General features: G+C 35.9%; 1 protein-coding gene across 1 annotated transcript; it reads left to right on the forward strand.

Moving 5' to 3' along the window:
- Nucleotides 1-1,593: 1,593 nt before the first annotated feature.
- Nucleotides 1,594-22,018, forward strand: LOC144976643 (kelch domain-containing protein 4-like). The gene is given in 15 exon segments (XM_078920944.1): nt 1,594-1,834; nt 3,279-3,373; nt 5,483-5,561; nt 9,385-9,483; nt 10,666-10,802; nt 11,393-11,485; nt 12,484-12,576; nt 14,496-14,629; nt 16,447-16,482; nt 16,485-16,541; nt 16,544-16,581; nt 17,473-17,564; nt 19,709-20,015; nt 20,906-21,161; nt 21,675-22,018. Coding segments are annotated over 15 exon segments (1,839 nt in total). The 5' UTR covers nt 1,594-1,720; the 3' UTR covers nt 21,884-22,018.
- Nucleotides 22,019-23,323: the final 1,305 nt, after the last annotated feature.

Raw genomic sequence — 23,323 nt, forward strand, 5'->3', positions numbered from 1 at the left:
TGTTTTCATGAATTATTTGTTTTTGTGAGTTTTGTCCACTCGTAGAAACCATCGACCCCCCCCCCCCCCCACCCTTCCAAAAAAAGAGAGTTTTTAACATGTGCTCTCTCCTCTTAACCGTGTTCACTGTTTTAGAATTTTTTTTTCTTCTTCTAATCATGGCACCACCATATACCGTCAATACGCCACGCCGCTGATAGTCTCACATCTCCAATAAAAGAAAAATACTGTGGTCTGTAGAATCTTCAAAATTTGAAGTTACAGACTTAAAAAGAAGAAGGAAGAAAAGAAGAAGAAGAAGAAGAAGAAGAAGAAGAAGAAGAAGAAGAAGAAGAAGAAGAAAACACAACAAAATTGAGCTTTTATATAGCGCAATATCCAACTAAATGTGCTCAAAGCGCATTACAAGGGGTCCCTGATCGACAGCAACACGTAACATGTAGAACGAGACACGACGCCTGCAAGCCGATATCCCATTTTTTTCCCCGACAAAGACAACACTGTTAACGGCCAGGTACTCATTTTACACCTGAGCACAGTGAGAGAATGGGAGTAAAGAGCCTTTTTTAAGGACTCAACTATGCGCCGAGCGAGGCACGAACCGAGGCCCTTCCGATCCGAAAGCGAGTGTCATACCAAAAGACCACATAGCCGCACTAGAAGAAGAAGAAGAAGAAGAAGAAGAAGAAGAAGAAGTAGAAGAAGAAGTAGTAGTAGTAGTAGTAGTAGTAGTAGTAGTAGTAGTAGAAGAAGAAGAAGAAGAAGAAGAAGAAGAAGAAGAAGAAGAAGAAGATTTTTTTTTTTATTCATGTGAAAAAGCGGAGATTGAATATTTGGTGGTGTAATTTTTAATTAATCAGTATAAGTAGTTTGCCGGTCAAATTACAAGTGCACTGTACTAATATGAATCCTCATTTAAATCTAAAATATAACAATTACTCTCGTTGGACTCAATATTGCAACTTGTGGTTTCAATTTATATGGCCCATATTTCCAAGAAAATAGACGATACTGGTTTACATCGATGGGAACTGCAAATAAAACACAATAATAAAACTATTCGTTTCTTGTAATAATATACAGAACAGTGAGTGGAGCAGGCACTTATGTTGGTAACAACAAGATATGAAGTGAGTAGAAAAGTGCCAGAAGACAATAGAGAATAAAAATTATTTTCGCGGCGGTGGTGGGGTTTGAACCTGCGACCTTATTGGTACGACAACTCGCCTGGCAGTTGAGAGCGTAGCTCTACCGTGTGAGCTATCCACGAACACAAAAATATTCGTTTCAAACCAAAGTCATTTCTAGATCCCTCTCACCACTTCTTGAGATCGCCCATTAATATTATTGCATATCACCAATATATTATAGTGTTTGTTATTTCATTAACAAGGTCATTTAGACAAAAGAAATAATAAATTGTTAACAATCTTTAGTGATATGCAAAGTTCCTCTAGCAGAAAAAAGTATCGAGCTCGAACTTATAGTTTAGCAGGTTTACAGTAAAAATGAGAGGAAAAACAATTTTTACGAACTGCAGTTATGCAGTAAATATTTGCGCCGAGACTACAATGCACCACACGTGGTTTCATCGAAAATGGAAGCGGAAACGTCGCATGGCTTTAGTTTCATTTTCGTTTTAAAGCAATTGTTTACTTGCGCTCACGAAGAATAGAAAACTATTGACTCTTTACGCATTTTCTTTATCGTTATTCAGAAGATGGGGAAAAAGAACAAGAAGGAGAAAAAAGGGAAAGGCGCCGAGAAGACAAAGCTAAAGACAGAGAAAAAGGCTGAGAAAAGAATGAAAAAGGATCTTGAACAGAAAGGAGAGGCAAGTTGTTCGGTTGCCCCCGTGTGTGGACACTGAACTGTACTGTGACTGTAACTAGACGTCTAACTGTGACACTATGTCACTATGTGGTGCAAGAGCAACCAATAACTAATAAATCTACTAGAATTACATCAAAGTCTAAATCTAACGATAGCAACCACCGGCAACACATAAATGTACTCGTTATTTATCGACAGAAACTGTACTGTACTGTACAGTACAGTACCTACCAGTTTCAGTTTCAGTTATTAATTATTAATATATTAATACTGTTACAGTACAGTCACAGTCACATACACGGAATGCGTTTGCAATTGAAATAATTGCCACCATCCAGAATGACGAGATGTGGATGGGCAGTGACTGATCTGGCAGTAGTCTACTTACTAATTTTAATTTTATGAATGAGAATGCCTATGCCTATGCTGTCTCTCTTCACGTTTATGACTATGTATGATTTGGCCCGTGAATTCACTTCAAACATTCACAATCTCAATCACACTCTTGCAAGCTGTGTGTAAGTTAAGTGTAATGTGTATCGAGTAGGCTATGACTATGATGAGTATAACAGTTAGTTAGAGACCAATATTGAATTGTAGTTGAGCATGATGTCTCTACTTTTACTTTCACACTTTCACTTTCATGTAAGGCAGTATCTACATACACGGTAACCATGTACCTAGCCTCAGGATCTACGTACACGGTAACTCCGGTAACTGGTTTGCCACCACAATACAAGCAATGGATGGACCTCACTCTTTATATGTGTGTGTGTGTGCATGTTATTTAAAAAAATCAAACAATACAATATAATCCATTAAAGGCAAGATTGAAGGTTACCATGTATGTTACTGTTACCGTGTACGTAGATCTTGAGGCTAGGTGCCCGGTTGGTAATGAAAATAATGATACCAAGATATCTGCGATATTCCTCTTTATAAAGCAGAATTTATGCATCTTTAATGGAACCCCCCTAAAACTTAGTAAAAGCGAACTGCAATTTCCAGTCATAACTTTCTTTTGGGCGAGTTGGGTCACAATTTGACTCCCACTGCTGCTGCTCACTAAACTACCGTGTACGTAGACACTCCGTTCATGTAAAACTTATCAGTAAGTACAACTTGGTATGTTACAAATCCATGGTCACAGAGCTACCTTTTGGACACTGTTCAAACATTACCACGCTCATTTAGGTATGAATAGTTACAGTTAAAGGTTGTGAGGATTTCTAAACAGTAAACTTGTAATCTATGAAATCAGAAATTTGTTTCCACAAGTGTAGGGGTGGGGGATAGAGAAGGGAGATACATGGAGCAATAAAAACCACATTATGAATGGCAAACCCAGGAAATGCATGTTATATTATAAATGTTTTTCTTTCATTAATTAAAAGAAAAAGATTTAATGCATTTTATAATTCCTCCGATTTTTTATTTTTTTTTAGGACGACATAGAAAAGCTTATAGTTGAGCATCAGGAACAAGACAGACGACGGAGAGTGGAAGTTGTTGAAGAGAAATGTCCACCTCCAAGTCCAAGGTATGCAATCACATTTAACATCAACAATACTGTATCATTTTGGGGGTCCCTTTTCTCTTTGATGTTGATGACCAAGGTAGTAACTCTTCTCACTCACTCACTCAACCCTCTCCGGGCTTGCTGGCACTTGAGGCGATGCAAGGGATCTCCACCTGGTTCTGTCAGCAGCTATTCTTGGGGCCATCTCGAGGGACAGACAGACCTCTCTGCTTTAGGTCCCTCTCTATGGTACGTCTCCAAGTCTCCTTGAAGGTGGCCTCGCTTCCTCTTTTCATGGGATGACCATCGTAGAGCCTTCCTTATCAGTGTTTCATCAGGTCTGTGACAGACATGCCCCAACCATTGTCATCTTCTCCTTTTAATGAGACTCTCCAGAGACTCCACTTCAGCTCTTGCTCTCAGGTCCTCATTTGAGATTGTGTTTGGCTACCCTGCCCTGACTTTAATGCCTAGCAATATTGAGTTTATGTAATGGCTTTCCATTATTGGATACCATGTTGTAATACAGTGCAGCCCCGATGTAACGACATCCGTTATAGCGACATTCCCTGTATAACGACATGATACTCAGGTCCCATTTTATTTTACTATATATCATTAGTAATAAAAACCCCTCTATAGCGACGTACATTTCAGCAAAACCCCTGTATAACGACATTTCTGGTCCCACAAACCTTGAATGTGTTTGTCTACCATGAAATTGTTCGTAACTATTACAAGTGGTATCTTCCATTCTATGTATGTTGTCTACTCGTAATAAGCCCAGAGCTAGTTCTTATTGTAGACAATGAAAACGCTTCTTTTTCAGCCAATCAATAGTCACATTTGTACAACACCGCAGCCAATCAGAAGGCTCGCCTTTCACCAATCAGAAGGCTCGCCTTTCACCCAATGAATGCCTGTGACAGGTCAACACTGGACTGTTTATAAATCCTTTGTCCACTCTCCACTCATTGAATCATCATTGAACGACGACGATACTCTACGACTACGAAGCCCGGATAAACTACAGAGGGAAAATGAAAAAGTATACATTCACTAAACAAGACCCAAAACACCTCCTGATATACACACATAGGAAACCTCTCTGTAACGACATCCCTCTATAACGACACGTTTTCCCGGTCCCGAAGATGTCGTTATATCGAGGTTGCACTGTATTCAAATATTCAGGGATGCCAAATGTGCATTATTTTTCCGGGTTTTTTTTTTTTCACACCTCAGCAGCTTTTCCTGTCTCCTGGCCACTGAAGGTCCTTCTTCTCAAGAGTGAAATATATTAGTAGAATTGTTGCAGCAAAGGCCCCATACACTTGCAAAGGAGAGGGTGGAGTTAAGAAATGCTTTTGTTTGCACATTTACAGGGTTTGTTTTAGGTGGAATGTGATGATCTGATCCTCATTTTCGGAAGGTACCGAGTTTGATAGCCCGCCACTGTGCTGTGTGGTCTTGAGCAAGTCACCTAGCTCAATTTGCGGTGCTGCACTGCGGCTGATGCCTGGGTTATTCCAGTCTTCCCTTGAAATAGACCATAGAGTCAAAAATTTTCCCTATGGGATGAATAAAGGGAATTTTATTTTATTTTAATTTTTTTTTTATATTGCACAAACAATTGGGATTAGATTCGTAAATTGGTGAGTGGTCAGGCATTTCACTTATGCCAGGAGGACCCACTTTTGGCAGCTCGTATTTTCCTTGAACCAAAATAATTCAACCCCTTTTCTCTAGAGTAAAAGTAAGACACACAACGTTGCCATTTTTCCGTATATTTACAGAATTCAGTCCGTTATAAACCCTCAGTATATTTTCCAATCACCTGCTAAACGGGGGAAAAAGTAAGTACGTTATGTCTTTTTACTGGAGTTCAGCGCTCAGAAAAGGGTTGGCCAATGTGTTTGCGTAAAAGTTAAAAGTTCAGTAAATTTTGGCCTCCTGGATTGGCAACCCTGGACACATTTTCCCTTGTGGTCATTGAAAGGAAATTTATTTAATTTTCATACTGATATTCAATGTTGTTATTGATTTATTTGTTTTTAATAGAATGTGAAGCCTTTTGACTTTTTAATTATTATAATTTGTTTTTTTTTCTATTTTAATTCATTTGGACAGATGTAATTTGTCTTTGGTTGCACATCCTGAAAAGGATGAGCTGCTGATGTTTGGAGGAGAATATTATACTGGAAACAAAGTAAGTGATTCAAAGGGAGAGAGCGTTTAGTTTTTAGAATTTGCTTTATCGATAGTTTTAGAACTATATTTTAGACTTATAAAAGTAATTGTTGTTTTTTAAATTTCATAAGACGATGATCTCAGATGATTTTCATGTGTTCAAGACATTAACTCTTGAGTTCAAATGCATGGAAAATCGAACAAATTTGTTTGATTTTCAATGAGGGTGAACTCGAGAGAGTTAAGACTACTATGAAATTTGATAAAAATCATGAAAAGTGCTTGTGACTTTTAAACTTTCCAAAGAAGCTCGAGACTATGCCAGAAGGTCATTTTTGTAACGCTTGATAATAATAATACTAATGATTATAATAATAATAATAATAATAATAATAATAATAATAATAATAATAATAATAATAATAATGATATAATGAATTTATATAGCGCCTAGTTCCAATTAAGAATTTCTCACTAGCGCTTTACATCAACACATCATGTATCATACACACATATAGAACTGACTAGGTAAAAACCACGTAATTACGATGATAAAATAATATATTATATTAAGATACATACTAAGAGTCCAAATTATATGCCCTTCAGAAAAGCTCAGTTTTTAATTGTTTTCTAAAAGTAAGTGAATTTTCACTATTTTTAGTTTCACTACTGATGAAACCAAAAAACATAGAAGTATAAAAAATGATCTAGCTTTCATAAATATAATTGGGTTGAAAAATGACATATATGACAGAGATACTTGCATCAAAGAGATAGCAAAGTTATTTTCTCAAACAATGAAGAAGTGTAGACAAAGTATCACATTTTTGTCGAAACTTAGAGAAGCTTTTCTACAGATTTAATGATAGCAACCAATCAACAATCAGCTTTTGGATTATTTTTATTATTGAACCGAGAGACAAAGATAGAAACTAAATCCTTCCTTCGCTTTTCAAAGTAGATGTGTATTGGTGTGCTTTTTGTGTTGAAAAGGCCGCAAATATGTCCTTTTGGTTTTGCCTGGGACAATAATCCTATTTTTGGTAGATTCAAAGGTAATGAGCATTTTTCATGATAGGGCACAGTCTCAATTAAGACTTATAAATGTTATTCTCAATGAACTGGGGGTGGCATGACACAGGGATATGTTTTTCAATGTGTAAACCAAAGGTGGTTGTTTCACATCTCACTTGCTGAGCTTTGCATTTGGCTGTGAGCAAGAGCGGTTCCTATCATTGAAATAATTTCCCTTGTATGAAATTAATAAGAAACTTTTTTAAAAAGAAACAAAAATAGAATAGAATAAAGCAATGCAGGGGACTTGTCCCGCTTAAGTAAAAAATTAAATACTAGAATACAAAAAAGATTTTGAAAGTAAGTCTAAATTTGAATTGACTCCATTATGCCAGCCAGACTTTGAAAGATCATCCAAAGGTAATGCTTCAAAAGTTTCATTATATCACATGTCTGGGACTAGGGCATCATTGCAACTATGTTTATCATTAGTTCGAGCTTGTTTGTGATCATCAAATTGATGTTAATCAATATTGACAGAGCTGGGTTGTGTGGTGGGGAGAGGGTCATGGGTATAAGAGTGCCGGTCGATTGGATTACCAAAAAAAAAATGTCGCCGACTTTTTGCGATTTGGATTTGATTGATTTTTTAGTTTATTTTTGTATATTTTAAAATTGTGCAACTTGCTTGTGACAAGAAACTTAACAAATTACTGCATTACATCCTTTGGATTAAACATACAACAATCGTGGACTACTATTATGAAGACTAGATGCTGAGAACAAGACTTCAAATGACGAGGTAAGTCCGTGAATCTTGCAGGCTTTTTCAGATTATATGTCTCAGGGATGCCACTTTTCCGGTTTTAGCCGGAAATCCGTTTTTTTTTTTACCACCAGCCGGTTTTAATCCCGAACTTCCGGTTTTTGTCCGTCGTCACTATTCAAAAAAAAAAAAAAAAATTTTTTTAAAGAAGAAAAAAATCGCGATCGAGATTAGAGCCGGAACCTTTTCGCTGGGTGAATAATTTGGGCTGTCACCGCCGGTCGAATATTTGGGCACCTAAATGGTAGTTATCTCCGCCCATACCCATCACAATTCCTCCTTAAAAAAATTTTTTTTTTTGGATAAATAAACAGTGATTTTGAGAATTTCTCAGAAATTTTCCGCTGAATTTGCTGTGTCAAACATTTTCCTCAAAACCACAAAATCACCATTATGTCTTATGTCATATTTTGACACCTGTGCAATAGTCTCGTGAAATTTGGTGACAGTCCCGTTTTTATGACGTCGGGCCAGACTAAATGGCACCAGATGTCACAATTTACACAGACGACCAGTGGTGTTCTTTGATTAGCTAGTTGAAGGGGAAGGGGAGGGACAAATATCTCTCTCTCTCTCTCTCTCTCTCTCTCTCTCTCTCTCTCTCTCTCTCTCTCTCTCTATTTCTTTCGCAACCATCCATTAAATCATCGGGTTATACAGAGATAGTACATTAGCCTAGAATAAAGCAATGGTGATTGGCTTAGTTTATTCTTCTTTCTTTTTACCTTTTGACTATGGCTTTAAATTTGTGAGATTCTTGGGTTGTATTTATAAGCTGAATAACCACTAGGTTTCGGTAAAAAATAAAAGATATTGTAGCCTGTTTTATAAAGTAAAAATCAAAACAAAACACTTTCTGGCCTTTTATTTGAATAACATTGTAGGCCTTTAACATGTGGAAAGGACAATTCATTAAATGCTTACAAAAAGTAAATTTAAGTTTAATGATAAGAATGGATTTATACTATTAATAGTAATATATTACATAATACCAATACAAAACTATGTTCCTGTTATTTTTACACTTTGCTTGCGTTTGACCGATAGACGGAGACATTTTCCTCCTTTTTGAAAAATTTCTATTATTATCACTGAATAAAAACAGTCACCAAAACCACTACATCATATCTACCACCACTACTATTACAACCACTACCACATCATCTCTACCAAAACTACTACTACAAATAACACCGTATCATCCCTACCACCAGTACTACTACAACCACATCATTCCTACCACAACTATTACAACCACCACCACATCATCATTCCTACTACAACCACTAAATGTACTTTTGAAATTCTCCAAGTCGTGTCAGAAATTGCTGCGAGACAAATTTTGGATCGCATCTCAGTGAATTTGAGTGAAGTTCAAATTTATAGGTTATGGTTGCATGGATGGGTCATGATCTTCACAATGAAAAATGTTCTCCTTTTATGTGACCAGTCATTCTCACCCCTGATAGCTATTGATATTAATTTGTCTATATTTTGTTTTCAGCACCTTATTTTATCAATTTGAAAACTGTTAACTCTCCTTTCTTTTGTGTTATTTGCTCTCAATTGCAATAATAAGTACTGAAACAATATTCCAAATTTGATATTTTTCAAATCCCTACAAAGCCCTTGACGTTGATTTGTATCTCGTCCGCGCAAATTTTCAGGCTTTTTAAAATTTAGCCTGGTGGCATCCCTGATGTCTGGTCATAAGTAGACTTGCAGGCTTTTTGAGGTCCAGTTGCTTGCACCCATGGAGAGGGTTTCTTGTATAGATAGTATGCAGATGACGTCACTCAGGCCTTTGTTATTGTTTTTTCCATCCGCGTTTGTGAGTTGTTCTCACTAAACTGTATTAACCAGACTATAAAAGTTCATGGTTACACAGAGTTTGTGTGTTGGTCCGTTATACTTCCGGATGGCAATGTTGTGAACTCCTTGGCCAAGCGCATTCTATCTATATCATTGTCCTTTTATCGTGTCATTTTTATCTTCACAGATGAATGTCTACAATGACCTTTTTGTGTATCAAATCAAGAAAAAAGAATGGTTAAAAGTCTCCATTCCTAATCCTCCACCCCCTAGAGGAGCTCATCAGGTATTTTATTAGAAGAGATTTTATGATCAGTTTTATCTAAGCCTTTAGTTCTAGTAAAGTCAATTAAAAAACAAATCATGAGCTTTTATATAGCGCAATATCTACTGAATGTGCTCAAAGCGCTTTACAAAGTGACCCTGACCAACAGCAATACGTAACATGTCGAAAGAAACATGACGCTGATTAGGCGATATTATAATTTTTTTTTTTCGACAGAGACAACGCTGTTAACGGCCAGGTACTAATTTAACTCAGAGAACAGTGAAAGGATGTGAGTAAAGAGCCTTTTTCAGGGACTCAACTATGCGCTGAGCGAGGCTCGAACCAAGGACCTTCCGATCTGAAAGCGAGTGTCATACCGCTAGGCCACATAGCCGCACAATTCATGCAGACATTCCCGACGAAAGAGGCAGCACAGCACAGTGGTATGATCCTTGCCTTGTTTCTGTCCCCATGTGCTGTGCTGCTTGGTCTTGAGCAAGTCACCTCTCCTCAGATATTCATTTTACACCAGAGTTTGGTGAGGTTCCATCTTTTTCTTTGCTTTTAAAAAAAAAAACTGTTTGTCTGGGTTTTGAAATATTTTATGTGATAAAAAAATAGCCATTGATGGTTATTTTTGGAAAATAATCACAATTATTCTTATTGCTGACCCTTTTTGTCATTACCGACTTTGTGGTCTTGTGGTACGACACTCTCCTTCAGACAGTCCCTAGTATACATCCTTCTCTCAACAACACAATGTTGAGTTCTTGGAAAAAGCACATTACTCACATTTTCTCACCACACTCGGGTTAAAAATGAGTATTTGGCTGGTAACAGTGTTTCCTCTATTGACAAAAAGAATTTTAATAGAACTTAGCAAGTGTCTACATGTTTAGTTTGGGACCAATTCCTTGTAAAGTGCTTTGAGCACATTAAGTGAATCTTGATTTTACAATAGATAGAACAAAGATGACGTCACTCTGGTCTTTGTTATTGTTTTTTGCCATCCATGTTTATGAGTAATTCTCACAAAACTATATTAACCAGACTATAAACGCTGAAGGTTAGACGGAGATTTGTGTGTTTGTCCATAATACTTCCGGATGGCAATGTTCTGAGCTTCTTAGACAAGCGCATACTTTCAATATATTAAAGCTCAACTTCTTTTTTTTTCTTTTTTTTTCTTCTTGACACTAGGCAGTAACTTTGCCACAACAGGGTGGCCAGATGTGGGTGTTTGGAGGCGAGTTCTCCAGCCATTCTCAGTCCCAGTTTTATCACTACAAAGACCTGTGGCTGCTACATCTCAGGGAAAAGAGATGGGAACAGATCAAGTAAGTGTAATGTGTAACATGTGGAGATTAAATAAGATGAATATGATTATCAATATAATGATCATGGAGACTTTATGAGGAGAATAATTATTATATTACTATATTAGTATATTGCAATTGTAATATGATAGCAATTGTGATAATCGACGGGGTTCCCAATAGTCCAGTTGGTGGAGCACTCATTCCACAAGCAAAGGGACTGACAATGCTCACGGGTCCAGTAGATATCATTTTTTTTAACGAACCTCCTGTCCACTTAGCAGTGATTGGGTAGCTGAGCCTGGTGGGCTAGCATCCTATCCAAAGTATATCAAGCCGTTGTTACATTGTTATTGCCTGTTGTAAACTATAATAATGGGGATAAACTCTTGTTCCATGGGCTTGTTTTTTTAAAAAAATGTTATTGGCTAAAAATGATAATTTTATCATTCATTAGTCCACTTAATTGATTGCATTGGCTTTTAATTAGAATAGAAGTTGAAGTTTATATTGTTCTATTACAGTTATGGTCGAATGAACAAATATTTTTGATTACCATGTGTCATATAAGTATGAAAAGTATTATACTCGAATGCTATATCCTTGTCCAGATGCCCAGGGGGTCCATCAGCCAGGAGTGGCCATCGAATGGCAGCCATGAAAAAAAAGCTGTTTGTGTTTGGGGGTTTTCATGACAACATCAGGTAAGGCATTATATATTTTGCCTCTTTGCTCATTGGTGTGGGTTCTGACACACAACTCGGTTGGAATAGTATTTGCTTCACATGCAAAGGGACCGAGATAGATCCTGGATGAAGTCAAGATTTTTTTTTCTCCAAATCACCGGTCTACCCATCAATAATTGAGTTGCTGGGTGTGTCAGATATGGTAGAAAGTATCAAAAGGGTAGCAAGCAAATGCTATTGTGTCTTTCACACTATAGAAACTGGTGTAAACCGGGCTTAATGGCTCTGAAGGACTACTTTTTTGTTTTGTTTACGCATTGATAATAGAGTTGGATTGTGTGTAAATGGTTTAAAAAGGTCATATCAAGTCTCTTGGAGTAGCTTGCCATCAAACCTGTGATATTCACCCGTTATCCATGTTTTTATTTTAAAGGAGAATTCCCCACTCCCCTCTCCCATGTTGTTGTTGTTGTTATTATCATTATTATTATTATTATTATTATTATTATTATTATTATTATTATTATTATTATTATTATTATTATTATTATTATTATTATTATTATTATTATTATTATTATTATTATTATTTATTAATTATTAATATTATTATTATTATTATTATTATTATTATTATTATTTGTGCTGCTGCCTTTTTAAATTTATTTAAATTTTTTGATAATGGAATTTTGTTCACTGTCCTTAATTGATGGCTGGTTTTCCAAAACTCGTCAATTCGATTTTTCTATTTTTTGAGATTTTCTATCCATGAGAAAAATTGAAATATAAATTTTATTTTTCAGCATCAAATGGCACAAAAATTCTTCTTTATTTGTGTGAATTTGAAGTTTAAATATGATAAAATAATAGACCGAATGTGAAACTTTAGGGGAAAAAATCCTCAATAAACAGGGAAAACAGAGTATGGGAGTTTTGGAAAACCACTCTTCAATTGTAATTTTGGAAATCTCTTTACAGGAATGTCTTTAACTGTTCAAATTTTCAAATCCAAACAGGGACTACAAATATTTTTCAGATGTGCACATTTTTGACACAGAAACCTACAGTTGGACCGTAGTCACACCATCGGGGACAGCTCCTTCTCCAAGGTGAGACATAAATATGAAAACTTTACTCACATAAACACACTGTGATAAAACACCATCTACCTCCACAGACACATCCTGCCATTCATACAGATTTAATAGGATTCGATAGTCTGACGTCACATCCACCCAGCAAGGAGCAGCTTGGTTCTAAACAAAGAAAATTGGTACTTTTTTTTCTCTTCATGCTGGCTAGAACTTTTTCACATGTCATGTGATCAGAATGTATAAAAGTCAAAACACAATCAGATTTATTAACGTTTTTCTCCTCTGGATACACTTTTATCCTCGTTGGAGAAGTATTTCATAATGGCGTCCTCCATTGTTCCAATAGTTTAGAACCAGTTGCTATGCGTCATTACGAGGGAAGTGATTTCACGACTGTTGAAGCGTATTGGTATTTATAAGGGGGGATAAAGTGGGGAGGTGGGGGGGGGGGGAATTCGAATTCTTTTCCTTCAAATAAAGACAATGTTTGCGAAAATGAACATTTTGAAAAATAAAGTAAAGGTAAAAAACTACTCGTCCTTAAAACATCAAAGATGAGTTTGCTCTGACTCATCGGTCACATGACTGACTGTTTAATTGACTCAAAAACATTTGCTTATTTTCATCATAGATACATCAGCTTGGACAAAGAACAAAATACCAAACTGAACAATGTACATTGTCCGCTCAAAACCCCTCCTCAGCCACCAACATGAACTATAAAAACCTGAAACTTCCTTTGTACAGTAGTTTTTTGTTGGTTTTGTTTTTTTACCGTTAAAGATTTTTCAATCTAGTGACCCTCAAATAAATGAGGATGGATTTCATGCCTTCACAGTTATTGCAGAATTTGAACTCCTGAATTTCTGATGAATATAAAAAAATAAAATTGTTGATTGATTGCCTGGTGGTATCTCTGTAGGCCGAAGAGAATGGATAACTCAGAGAAGGTGATGCTTAAAGATTCAAAAGCTCTGTTTATTATTTCCTAATAACAAAGCTATGTGTAAATTTGGTAACCCAGCTACCAGTTCTAATACCTCAAATAATTTGCTTCTCATAATTTTGATGGATGGAAACTCACATCAAAATGAATTATTATCCTTCACGACAATAATAAGTAAGCCCATAATTTTGATGGATGGAAACTCACATCAAAATGAATTATTATCCTTCACGACAATGATAAGTAAGCCCATAATTTTGATGGATGGAAACTCACATCAAAATGAATTATTATCCTTCACGACAATGATAAGTAAGCCCATAATTTTGATGGATGGAAACTCACATCAAAATGAATTATTATCCTTCACGACAATGATAAGTAAGCCCATAATTTTGATGGATGGAAACTCACATCAAAATGAATTATTATCCTTCACGACAATGATAAGTAAGCTCATAATTTTGATGGATGGAAACTCACATCAAAATGAATTATTATCCTTCACGACAATAATAAGTAAGCCCATAATTTTGCATTTAGTTTTATTAGACCATTTTTTTTTTTAACCTCAGGAATGGGAGACACCCAATGTTTGTCGTTGCTTTGCCAATTTAATTATCTCCGTCTTTTAAATACGACAATAAACAGGTATAGGTATATTGACCTTAATAAATAAAAAAAAAAAAACCCAACAAAAAACAAAAAGAAAAACCCATAGATTAAAAAGTCAAAAAAAAAATTTAAAAAAATATTATATAAATTAATCAGTAAATAAATAGATAAATAAATAAATAAACATACGTTTTAAAATGAAACAGACAATGACTTGGTTTTATATGCTTATTAGACCAGTTGATATTGTAAATTTGACACAATTGCATCCTTTTTTTCTTGGGCATTAATACGATCTGAATGTGTTGCAAATGCCTTTAAAAATCCAAAGCTGAATTAAATGTCAATATCCCCTCATCCCTTATCTTCCCAGATCTGGTTGTGTGCTACTTCCTGTGCCAGATGTGGGTAAACTGATTGTGTATGGCGGTTTCAGCAAAGAGAAGATGAAGAAAGATGTGGAGGCAGGGAAGACGTTTGTGGATATGTATACCCTAGCTCTCGACAGTAAGAAAAATCGCCACATTCTGTTTTATTATTGATTAGTTTTATTGCTTGTTAACTCTTTCAGCGCTGAGGCTATATTCGCATTTCCGTCACAAAATGGCTGACACCTGATTAAGGCACCATGAGAATGACAAGCTAAGACAAAGCAAAATTCAAATTCGGCGCAAAAGCTCAATTAAAATACCCCCAAGGGCCAATTGAATGTTCTGATGAAAGAAATGATACCATTGGTTCAATTTATAGTACTTTTGTAGAAAGTAGGATTGGATTACATTATTATTTTTGCCTTTTTAGACCGGTCGCACTGTGCGGCCATTGGCCAGTAGAACAGAATCTATTCTGGCCGCACAGTGTAGCCAATGGCGCTGAAAGAGTTAATAGTACAGTTATATTCATTATGGCTGAGATTGTTGTTTGCATGAAGAATAGCCAGTTTTAAACCAAGAAATATTTCATTAACATATATTTTGAGGAAAGCTGGATTGGATGGGTTGAAAGGGTAAAACTAGATTTATATTTTTATACTGTTGTTTAGATAAAAATAAGATTAAATGATGCATGTAGCGGGGCTGTAAAAGTATGAGACAACGGTAAAAAAACAAAACCAACAAAAAAACTACTGTACATAGGAAGTTTCAGGTTTTTATAGTTCATGTTGGTGGCTGAGGAGGGGTTTTGAGCGGACAATATACATTGTTCAGTTTGGTATTTTGTTCTTTGTCCAAGCTGATGTATTTATGATGAAAATAAGCAAATGTTTTTGAGTCAGTTAAACAGTCAGTCATGTGACCGATGAGTCAGAGCAAACTCATCTTTGATGTTTTAAGGACGAGTAGTTTTTTACCTTTACTTTATTTTTCAAAATGTTCATTTTCTCCCACTCTACTGGCCAAGTTTTGTTCAGCAAACAATGTCAGTGCTTCATGCTTTTTCATTTTTTTGTTTTTGTTTTTATTTTTCACATCAATGCAATATAATTGTATTATAGTGCTATTGACATATGATACAATGGTCTTGAAACACAGGCCCTGGCATTGTTCTCACATTATTAAACTCTTCTTCCCTTTAAATATCTATGGAGATAAAGATAAAGGGAGTTAATCTGACTCATGAATGAACAACACAAAACAAACAACGTGTTTGTGTTTACTTGAAAAAAGGCCTAAGGCTGAAACGTCGTTTGTTTTGTCTTGTTCATTCATGAGTCAGATTTACTCCCTTTATCTTTATCTCCATTTTATTGACTCATTTAGGCACCTCTATTTATTAGTTTTAAATATCTAATTGAGTCTCTGACTATTGTTGATGACAGATGTAGAAGGGCACTTATCATTGAACTTGTGATGTATGGATAGAAATTAAGCTGTATATTTTCCAGCATAGAGGATAAATGAAACATTTTTGAGCTTGAGAAGTATTATTTTTTATTTATTAACCATATCTTTAGTTACAAGTGGCTATGTAGTCTAGTGGTATGACACTCACTTTCAGATCGGAAGGTCCTGGGTTCGAGCCTCACTGGGCGCATAGTTGAGTCCTAGGAAAAAGCTCTTTACTCACATTCTCACCATACTCAAGTGTAAAATGAGTACCTGGCCGTTAATAACGTTGTCTCTGTCCGGAAACAATTGTAATATCACTAATAGGCGTCATGTCCTGTGGTACTTGTTAAGTGTTGCTGTTGGCCAGGGACCCCTTGTAAAGCTCTTTGAGCACGTTTAGTGGATATAGCGCTATATAAAAATTTTTTTTGTTTTGGTATGAAACTTTTATTAGGAATTAATGATTACCATTCCATCAACCAATTTTATCTTCAGAGAAAAGAGATTCAGAAGAAGACAAGTGGAAATGGCAATCGTGAAGCAGACAGGAACGCGCCCATCCCAGCGTTCAGGCATGGCAGGTTTTAGCCCTGGAACAAAGGACTCTTCTTTGGTGGAGTCTTTGATATGGTAAGAAAGACATCATAGGGCTTGAAATTGTCATCTTTTTTCTTCTAGTCTGTTATGATAGGTTTAATTTTTTTCTCTTGCTTATGCATACTTTTAATTTTACGAATTTTAGACAAATTTCATGGTCAAATACGAAATTTTATGGAAAATTACGAATTTTTATTTCTTAATAATAAAATGATAATAATAATGATAAGAAGAAGAACAACAACGACCACGACCACAACTACTACTACTACTACTACTACTACTACTACTACTACTACTACTACTACTACTACTACTACTACTACTACTACTACTACTACTACTACTACTACTACTACTACTATATATATAATATAATAATAATAATAATAATAATAATAATAATAATAATAATAATAATAATAATATAATAATAATAATAATAATAATAATAATATAATAATAATAATAATAATAATAATAATATTGTGGTTGTTCATACACAATTTCAGAAATTACGAATTTCCTTGTCAAATTACTAAAAATTGACATTAAAATTACTACATTTGAAGTTTTCAATTTGGCAAGTCTGCTTATGTATAAAATAAAAAAAAACTAGTCCTTCAGAGCCATTTGACCCATGGAGCCGGAGTTTATCCCGGTTTCTATAGCGTGAAATGGACAATAGCAATCGCTTGCTATCCCTTGGATAGAACGCTAACAAGCTTGCTGTTAACTATTCATTTTTTAATTTAAAAAATTTTTCTGCTACAAAGAGTTTCGGTCAGTTTTTATAGAGCTCATTTACAGGTCTAAAATATTATCCTGTTTTATTGGCATCATGGGTTGCCAGATTGGAGGTATTCCTGCTATATTATTAATAGTTAAGTGATTCATGAAGAATGCGTCTTGATTCTTTCACAGTATGAGGATGATGATGACCTTGACAGTCAATTCTACAAAGACTTGTGGACGTTGGATGTAGAACGGGCCAAGTGGTTTCAAGGACGGCTTCGGTTTGTTTGTTTTTTTTTTTCGTTTTTTTTGTGTGTGTTGGGGCCCCTCTACCTCTCCTTATGGACTTGGTCATATTTTTGCTAAAAAAAAAAAATTTTTTTTTAAATTTGAGCTTTTATATAGCGCTATATCCACTAAATGTGCTCAAAGCGCTTTACAAGGGGTCCCTGGTCAACAGCAACATTTAACATGTAGGACGGGACATGGCGGCTGTTAGGCGATAATACAATTTTTCGGACAAAGACAACGCTGTTAACGGCCAGGTACTCATTTTACACCTGAGTACGGCGAGAGAATGTGAGTAAAGAGTCTTTTCCAAGGACTCAACTATGCACCGAGTGAGGCTCGAACCCAGGACCGTCCGATCCGAAAGCGAGTGTCATACCACTAGACCACGTAGCTGCTACCTCGTATCCTTTCACATTTTGTGTTCCATTGCATGCAGCAAGGAGAACCCTAATCTTATCTCTGCTGTTAACATCTTGTCTTTTCCTTGAGCAAGATTCTTAGCCCTAATTGGATTCAGTAGTCTGATGTCATGCAGCCCGGCAACGGTGGCCATCTTGGTTCTAAACAAAGATAATCATTACTTTTTATTCTTTAAGCTGGCTAGAACTTTTCATATGTCTTGTGACCAGAATGTGTAAAAGTCAAAACATATCAAATTTATGTTTTTTTCCCTCTGGATACGCTTTTATGCTCGCCGGAGAAATATTTCATACGGGCGTCCGCCATTGTTCCGATAGTTTAGAGCCAGTGTTGCTAAGTTACCATGCGTCATTAGGAAGGAACTGACGTTACAACTATTGAATCCTATTGCTTACTTTTCAGTGCTGCCTCAGTGGGCAGGGAGGTACATAGTGTGTCTTCTATCCCCGTATATCTGTTTTCCATCATGCTTTCTGTCTTTGTCTTGGAATGGGATTACTTGGTTTTGTCCTGGTCCTTTTTGGGAGGGAAACAGTCAAATGCACAGTTATTGTTTTGGAGGTGATATTTTTTTCCTTGTAAATCATCTCTCTGTTATGTATTATTATATTTGTTATAATTTATAATGTGAGCATTTGAGTGTATTCCTCTTAGTGGGGACCGTGCTTGTGTCCATATGAGACTTATTGGTGATCTCAAACTAAGTACATTGGTGGTATGCTCTTGGAATCTACATCTGATCCCTATTTGTTCTCAGTTCCCCTTTGTCTTACTTTTTCTTGAATGCTTTAATTGTAATTCTAGAACTTTTTACTATCCCGTTTTCTTACTTTTTACTGGTGCTGATATAACCTAAATGTGTTGCAAGTGCCGTAAAACCCTTAAAAACAAAAACAGTGCTGCCTCAAGCTAAGATTATCTCATGCTGTATGGACAGAAAGGGGGGGGGGGGGGGTTCAGAAAGAAAAAATAATCTCAACTGCACTCAGATATTGATACCAATCCCTTTGATTGTGAAGGGAGTGCTCTAACAACTGAGCTTTTGAGACACCCTTTTGGATGCTTGTAATAACATTTGAATTTTTATGTCTATAATATTCTATCTTATCTTCCTTTTTCCAGGTGCTGTAAGGACATAAAAATGATTTTAGTCACATCTCCCTAAGTACACAGACAATAAGCTGAGTTATATTTGGACCAAGACATTTCAGGGTCAAATTGCAAAGGAGAAACTGGCTCATTTTTCAAATAACTTTCTAGTTTTGATGGCATTTACATTTTCTCCGGTTTGCAAAAAAATTTAGAACCATCAAGGATTCTCCTCCCACTTTCCATCTTTTCAAATTATCTTTAGAGATAGGGGGGAAAAGTTCTTTACTTACTTAGAGATACTTAGAGATGATTTCCAGCACAGGTTCTCAATGATCCTCTTCGCTGGACTCGAGTGTCATCTTTGTTTCTTCCAGTTGCAGATTACCGTGAAGACAGAATGTGATGCTAGCCTTGTAATCACAGTAGATTTCTTGGTTTTTCCAATAGCTATCCAGTCTTGACTTAGAATAATTAGAAACTCCCTCTTAGATTGGGAATTGATAATCTTAAAAGATTTTAATGTTTGCTGTTCAAAATGAACTCACAATTTTCAAAATTGTAGATCCATGACTAATCTTTAAATTTATTTTTATGAATTTCTGTCTCATTCTCACTTTGCCAGGGACAAGAAATCAGCTGGCGACAAAAAGAAAAGACGTAGAAAGGAAAAAGATGGACAAAATGTCAATGAAGAAAGTGATGAAAGTGAAGATGAGGACACTGGAGGAATGGAAGTAGCCCAGGATGCATTGGGGAGCCTCGACCTAGAGAAAGCAGAGAGTAGCCAGAACGATGGAGTGTTTACAGTAACGCAATCTACATCATCAGGGCAGGGAGCAACAGCAGCAGATGCTGTAGAAATGTCACAGGAAGGCAGTATGGACGTTGATTTGTTCTGGCCATCTCCAAGAATGAATACGTCTTTGGCTGTAAGTTAGTTGTTACTTTGTTTATTACTAACAAAAAAGTGAAAATGGAAAGGCTTCATATGGGAACAAAACAGACAATGGACGTTTCAGGTACAAACCCTTCGTCAGCACAACAATACACAAATAAACGTGGAAAACAAATGAAATTCGAAACGTCCATTGTCTGTTTTGTTCCCATACGAAGCCTTGCCATTTTCACTCTTTCGTCAGTATTTTACGATCACCGGCTTCAGGCAGCCCTTACCGTTTTCTACTTTTGTTTATTACCCAACTTACTTCAGTTTATCTTACATGACAATGTTTAGGCATTGATATTTTGTCAGTGAAATATTAACTCACTCAATTTTGATTGAATTAGGATTTTGGTATTTATTGATTTCTGATAGGACCTGAATTGTATGTGAGTATCCAAGTTTTTGTTGTTGGTTGAAGAAGGGTTTTGAGTCCTAATAAAAAGAAATTGATTTGTTTTTCAGAAAAATTAATTGCAAATTTTTGCAAATCTTTTACAAATTTTGCCGTTTTTAGCTTGCAAAATTTGGGATTAAATTTTTTTTTTTTTTTTAACCGCTTTGTCAGCATAATACCATTTAGAGGCCATAGGTCACATTTCAAAATAAGTTTTAGGCTTTTCTGAATTAGTTATAATTGGATTTCAAGCTTTTATGAATTCGTTAGAATTGAATTTCAAGCTTTTATGAATTCGTTAGAATTGAATTTCAAGCTTTTTTGAATTTGTTAGAATTGGATTTCAAGCTTTTATGAATTCGTTAGAATTGGATATCAGTATCAGGCTTTTATTGAATTGGTTAGAACCAATCAGCTATCAGGCTGTATTGAAACAATAACAAAGAGCTGAGTGACATCAACTTCATTTGTTCCTTCTATAGGTCCATAATGGGGTAATGTACATGTATGGTGGCATTTTGGAGGAAGGAGACAAGCAGTTGACCTTGGCAGATTTCTACAGCCTTGACCTTGCCAAGATGGACGAGTGGTCGGTGATCATCGCTGAGGACAGAAAGCTTCAAGAGTGGCAGGATTCAGACGATGAGGAGGAGGAGGAGGGGGCTGCTGGAGCCAAGTCTTCTAAAAAGAGGAATCGTGATGATGATGATGACAGTGACGATGATGATGATGATGATGGTAAGATGTGTTCATTTACGTAGTGCTAAAGCACTTTTATGTACAATGTCTTTGAAATATTCTCATTACACCAAAAATGAAAAGAAAAGAAAAAAAGGGTTTTTCTCCCCCCCCCCCCCCCCCCCCCAAAGTAATCCTTATTTACTTTCCTTTAAACAAGTCAGGTTATCCTTTTCATCTGTTGTAATTCATTTTAAAAAATGATTTACGATGAGTATTTTTATAATATTTATATTTACTTGCATATTATGTATAGATCTTCATGTTTTCATGTTTCTTTTTAATTCTCTCAAGATTTTATTATAAAGCGCATAGAGCCCTCCAACGGGAATATGCGCTATATAAGCGCAATTTATTTTATGATTGTTTTCTTAATTCAATAAAATGAACTGATGGTGAATTAAAAGTTAAATGTCTGTTTTCATTAGACGATTATCTAACTAAAAAAAGGCAAGGGGATATCCTTATTTAGTCATTTTGTGTTAAAATACAATATTTTTATTTTATTTTCAGATTCTGACGGTAGTATAAATATCACATTTGACGATGCCCCGCCCAGAGGGGATGGGGAGGGTATCGTTACTTACTTCAACAGAACTGAGCAGTACTGGATTGAGAAAGCAAAGAATTATTGCGAGGAAGACGAGGAGGATGAGGAGGAGATGAGCGAGAAGCAGTTGAGGAGCTTTGCCAAGGAGATTTGTAAAGAAGCCTGCACGTGATCATTTGACGTTTGATGCTTTAACGTGTGTGTCATGATAGACTTATCTACACATTTATATAGAGATTTAATCTGTAGGTATATTGTTTCTTTAATTGGATTGAGATGCAAACAAAGTTGCCAACTCCTGTTTTTCCCTGGGATTTTCCTTAGGGCGTAGGAAGGAGGGTGATTGGGGGGGGGGGGGGTGAATTCAGACTATTGAAGTAAAAATCCGGCTTTTATAAATATTGCCCTCTTTTCCTGGCACTTTGGAATGGCAGCTCTGTGTGTATAAATCATGTCATGTGCCCTACTGCTTTGCACCTTTTTTCAATTAGCAAGAGGACTTACTCCTCCCCCCCCCCTCCCCTAACTCATAACCAACTTGACACAAAGATCTTAAATAATGAGACGCCTGAGAAGTATCAGGTTTTATACTTTTTGGACTCTGATGTAATACATCCTTAGAAGAAGTGACAGTTTTCACACCAAAATGGAAATAGGGTGTTTGTATCTGTGATAATCTTCAGTGGGATATGAGGCTGTACCAATATGTTGAAGTGATATCAAGCTGCTAGAAGCCGTGGACTGTAAAAAGTAATAAACAAAAAATGAATATAACAGCTTCAAAAAAAAAAAATACCAAACACGGAACGTTTCGGGCTCAATTAAGAAATGGAGTGATCATGAATGTGAACAAATCTAAACAATATCTACCTCCAACGATAAATGAATTAACACAAACCTAAGGAACTATAGATGTAAGAAATATCACGGAGGCCAGTGATAGTCGAGTGATATTCCAGTCTGGTGTTGAGTCCTCAGGGGCTTAAACCTACAAGGGTTTTAATCAGACGTGTTTCCTGTTTCCGATGAGATATAGTGTCTGTGTAGCAGAATTTCAAGACACAAACTTGAGCAGCTGTGGTGCTGGAAATTCTCCGTATTTTGTATTTTGTAAACTAAAAATAAAAACTAATTTAGACCTTGCTTTACACAAAACTTTCAAATCTTTTTTTGTACAGCCTTATAAGAGGTATGTCTGTGTGTGTGTGTGTGTGTGTGTGTGTGTGTGTGTGTGTATGTATGTTTGTATGAACTTGCACGGAATGTGGTCGACCATATGAAAAAGCATGAGTTCTGTTTATGTTTGTTTATTCTTGAGGATGTTAATGATGAAAAATTTCATACAATAAATACAATGTAACATAATCCAAATTGGTATATGTGTAATTTGATATTATTTGTTGTGGCCTGGTTTATGGACCTCGCTATAAGATTATATCTTTACTTGTGTTTATTTAAACATATTAGATGGCATCAAGAATCTCAAAGAAAATCATTCTCTCATCTGACTGTCCCACTTAATGCCATGGATACCAGACAAGGCCGGACTAAGACTAAGACTTTTCATTCTGAGGGCTACAAAGAAAAAGGATTACAGATATAAATCCTGATG

This window comes from Berghia stephanieae, chromosome 7, assembly GCF_034508935.2.
Source record: "Berghia stephanieae isolate SIO BIC M18660-M18661 chromosome 7, UCSD_Bste_1.3, whole genome shotgun sequence".
Classification (NCBI taxonomy): Eukaryota; Metazoa; Mollusca; class Gastropoda; order Nudibranchia; family Aeolidiidae; genus Berghia; species Berghia stephanieae.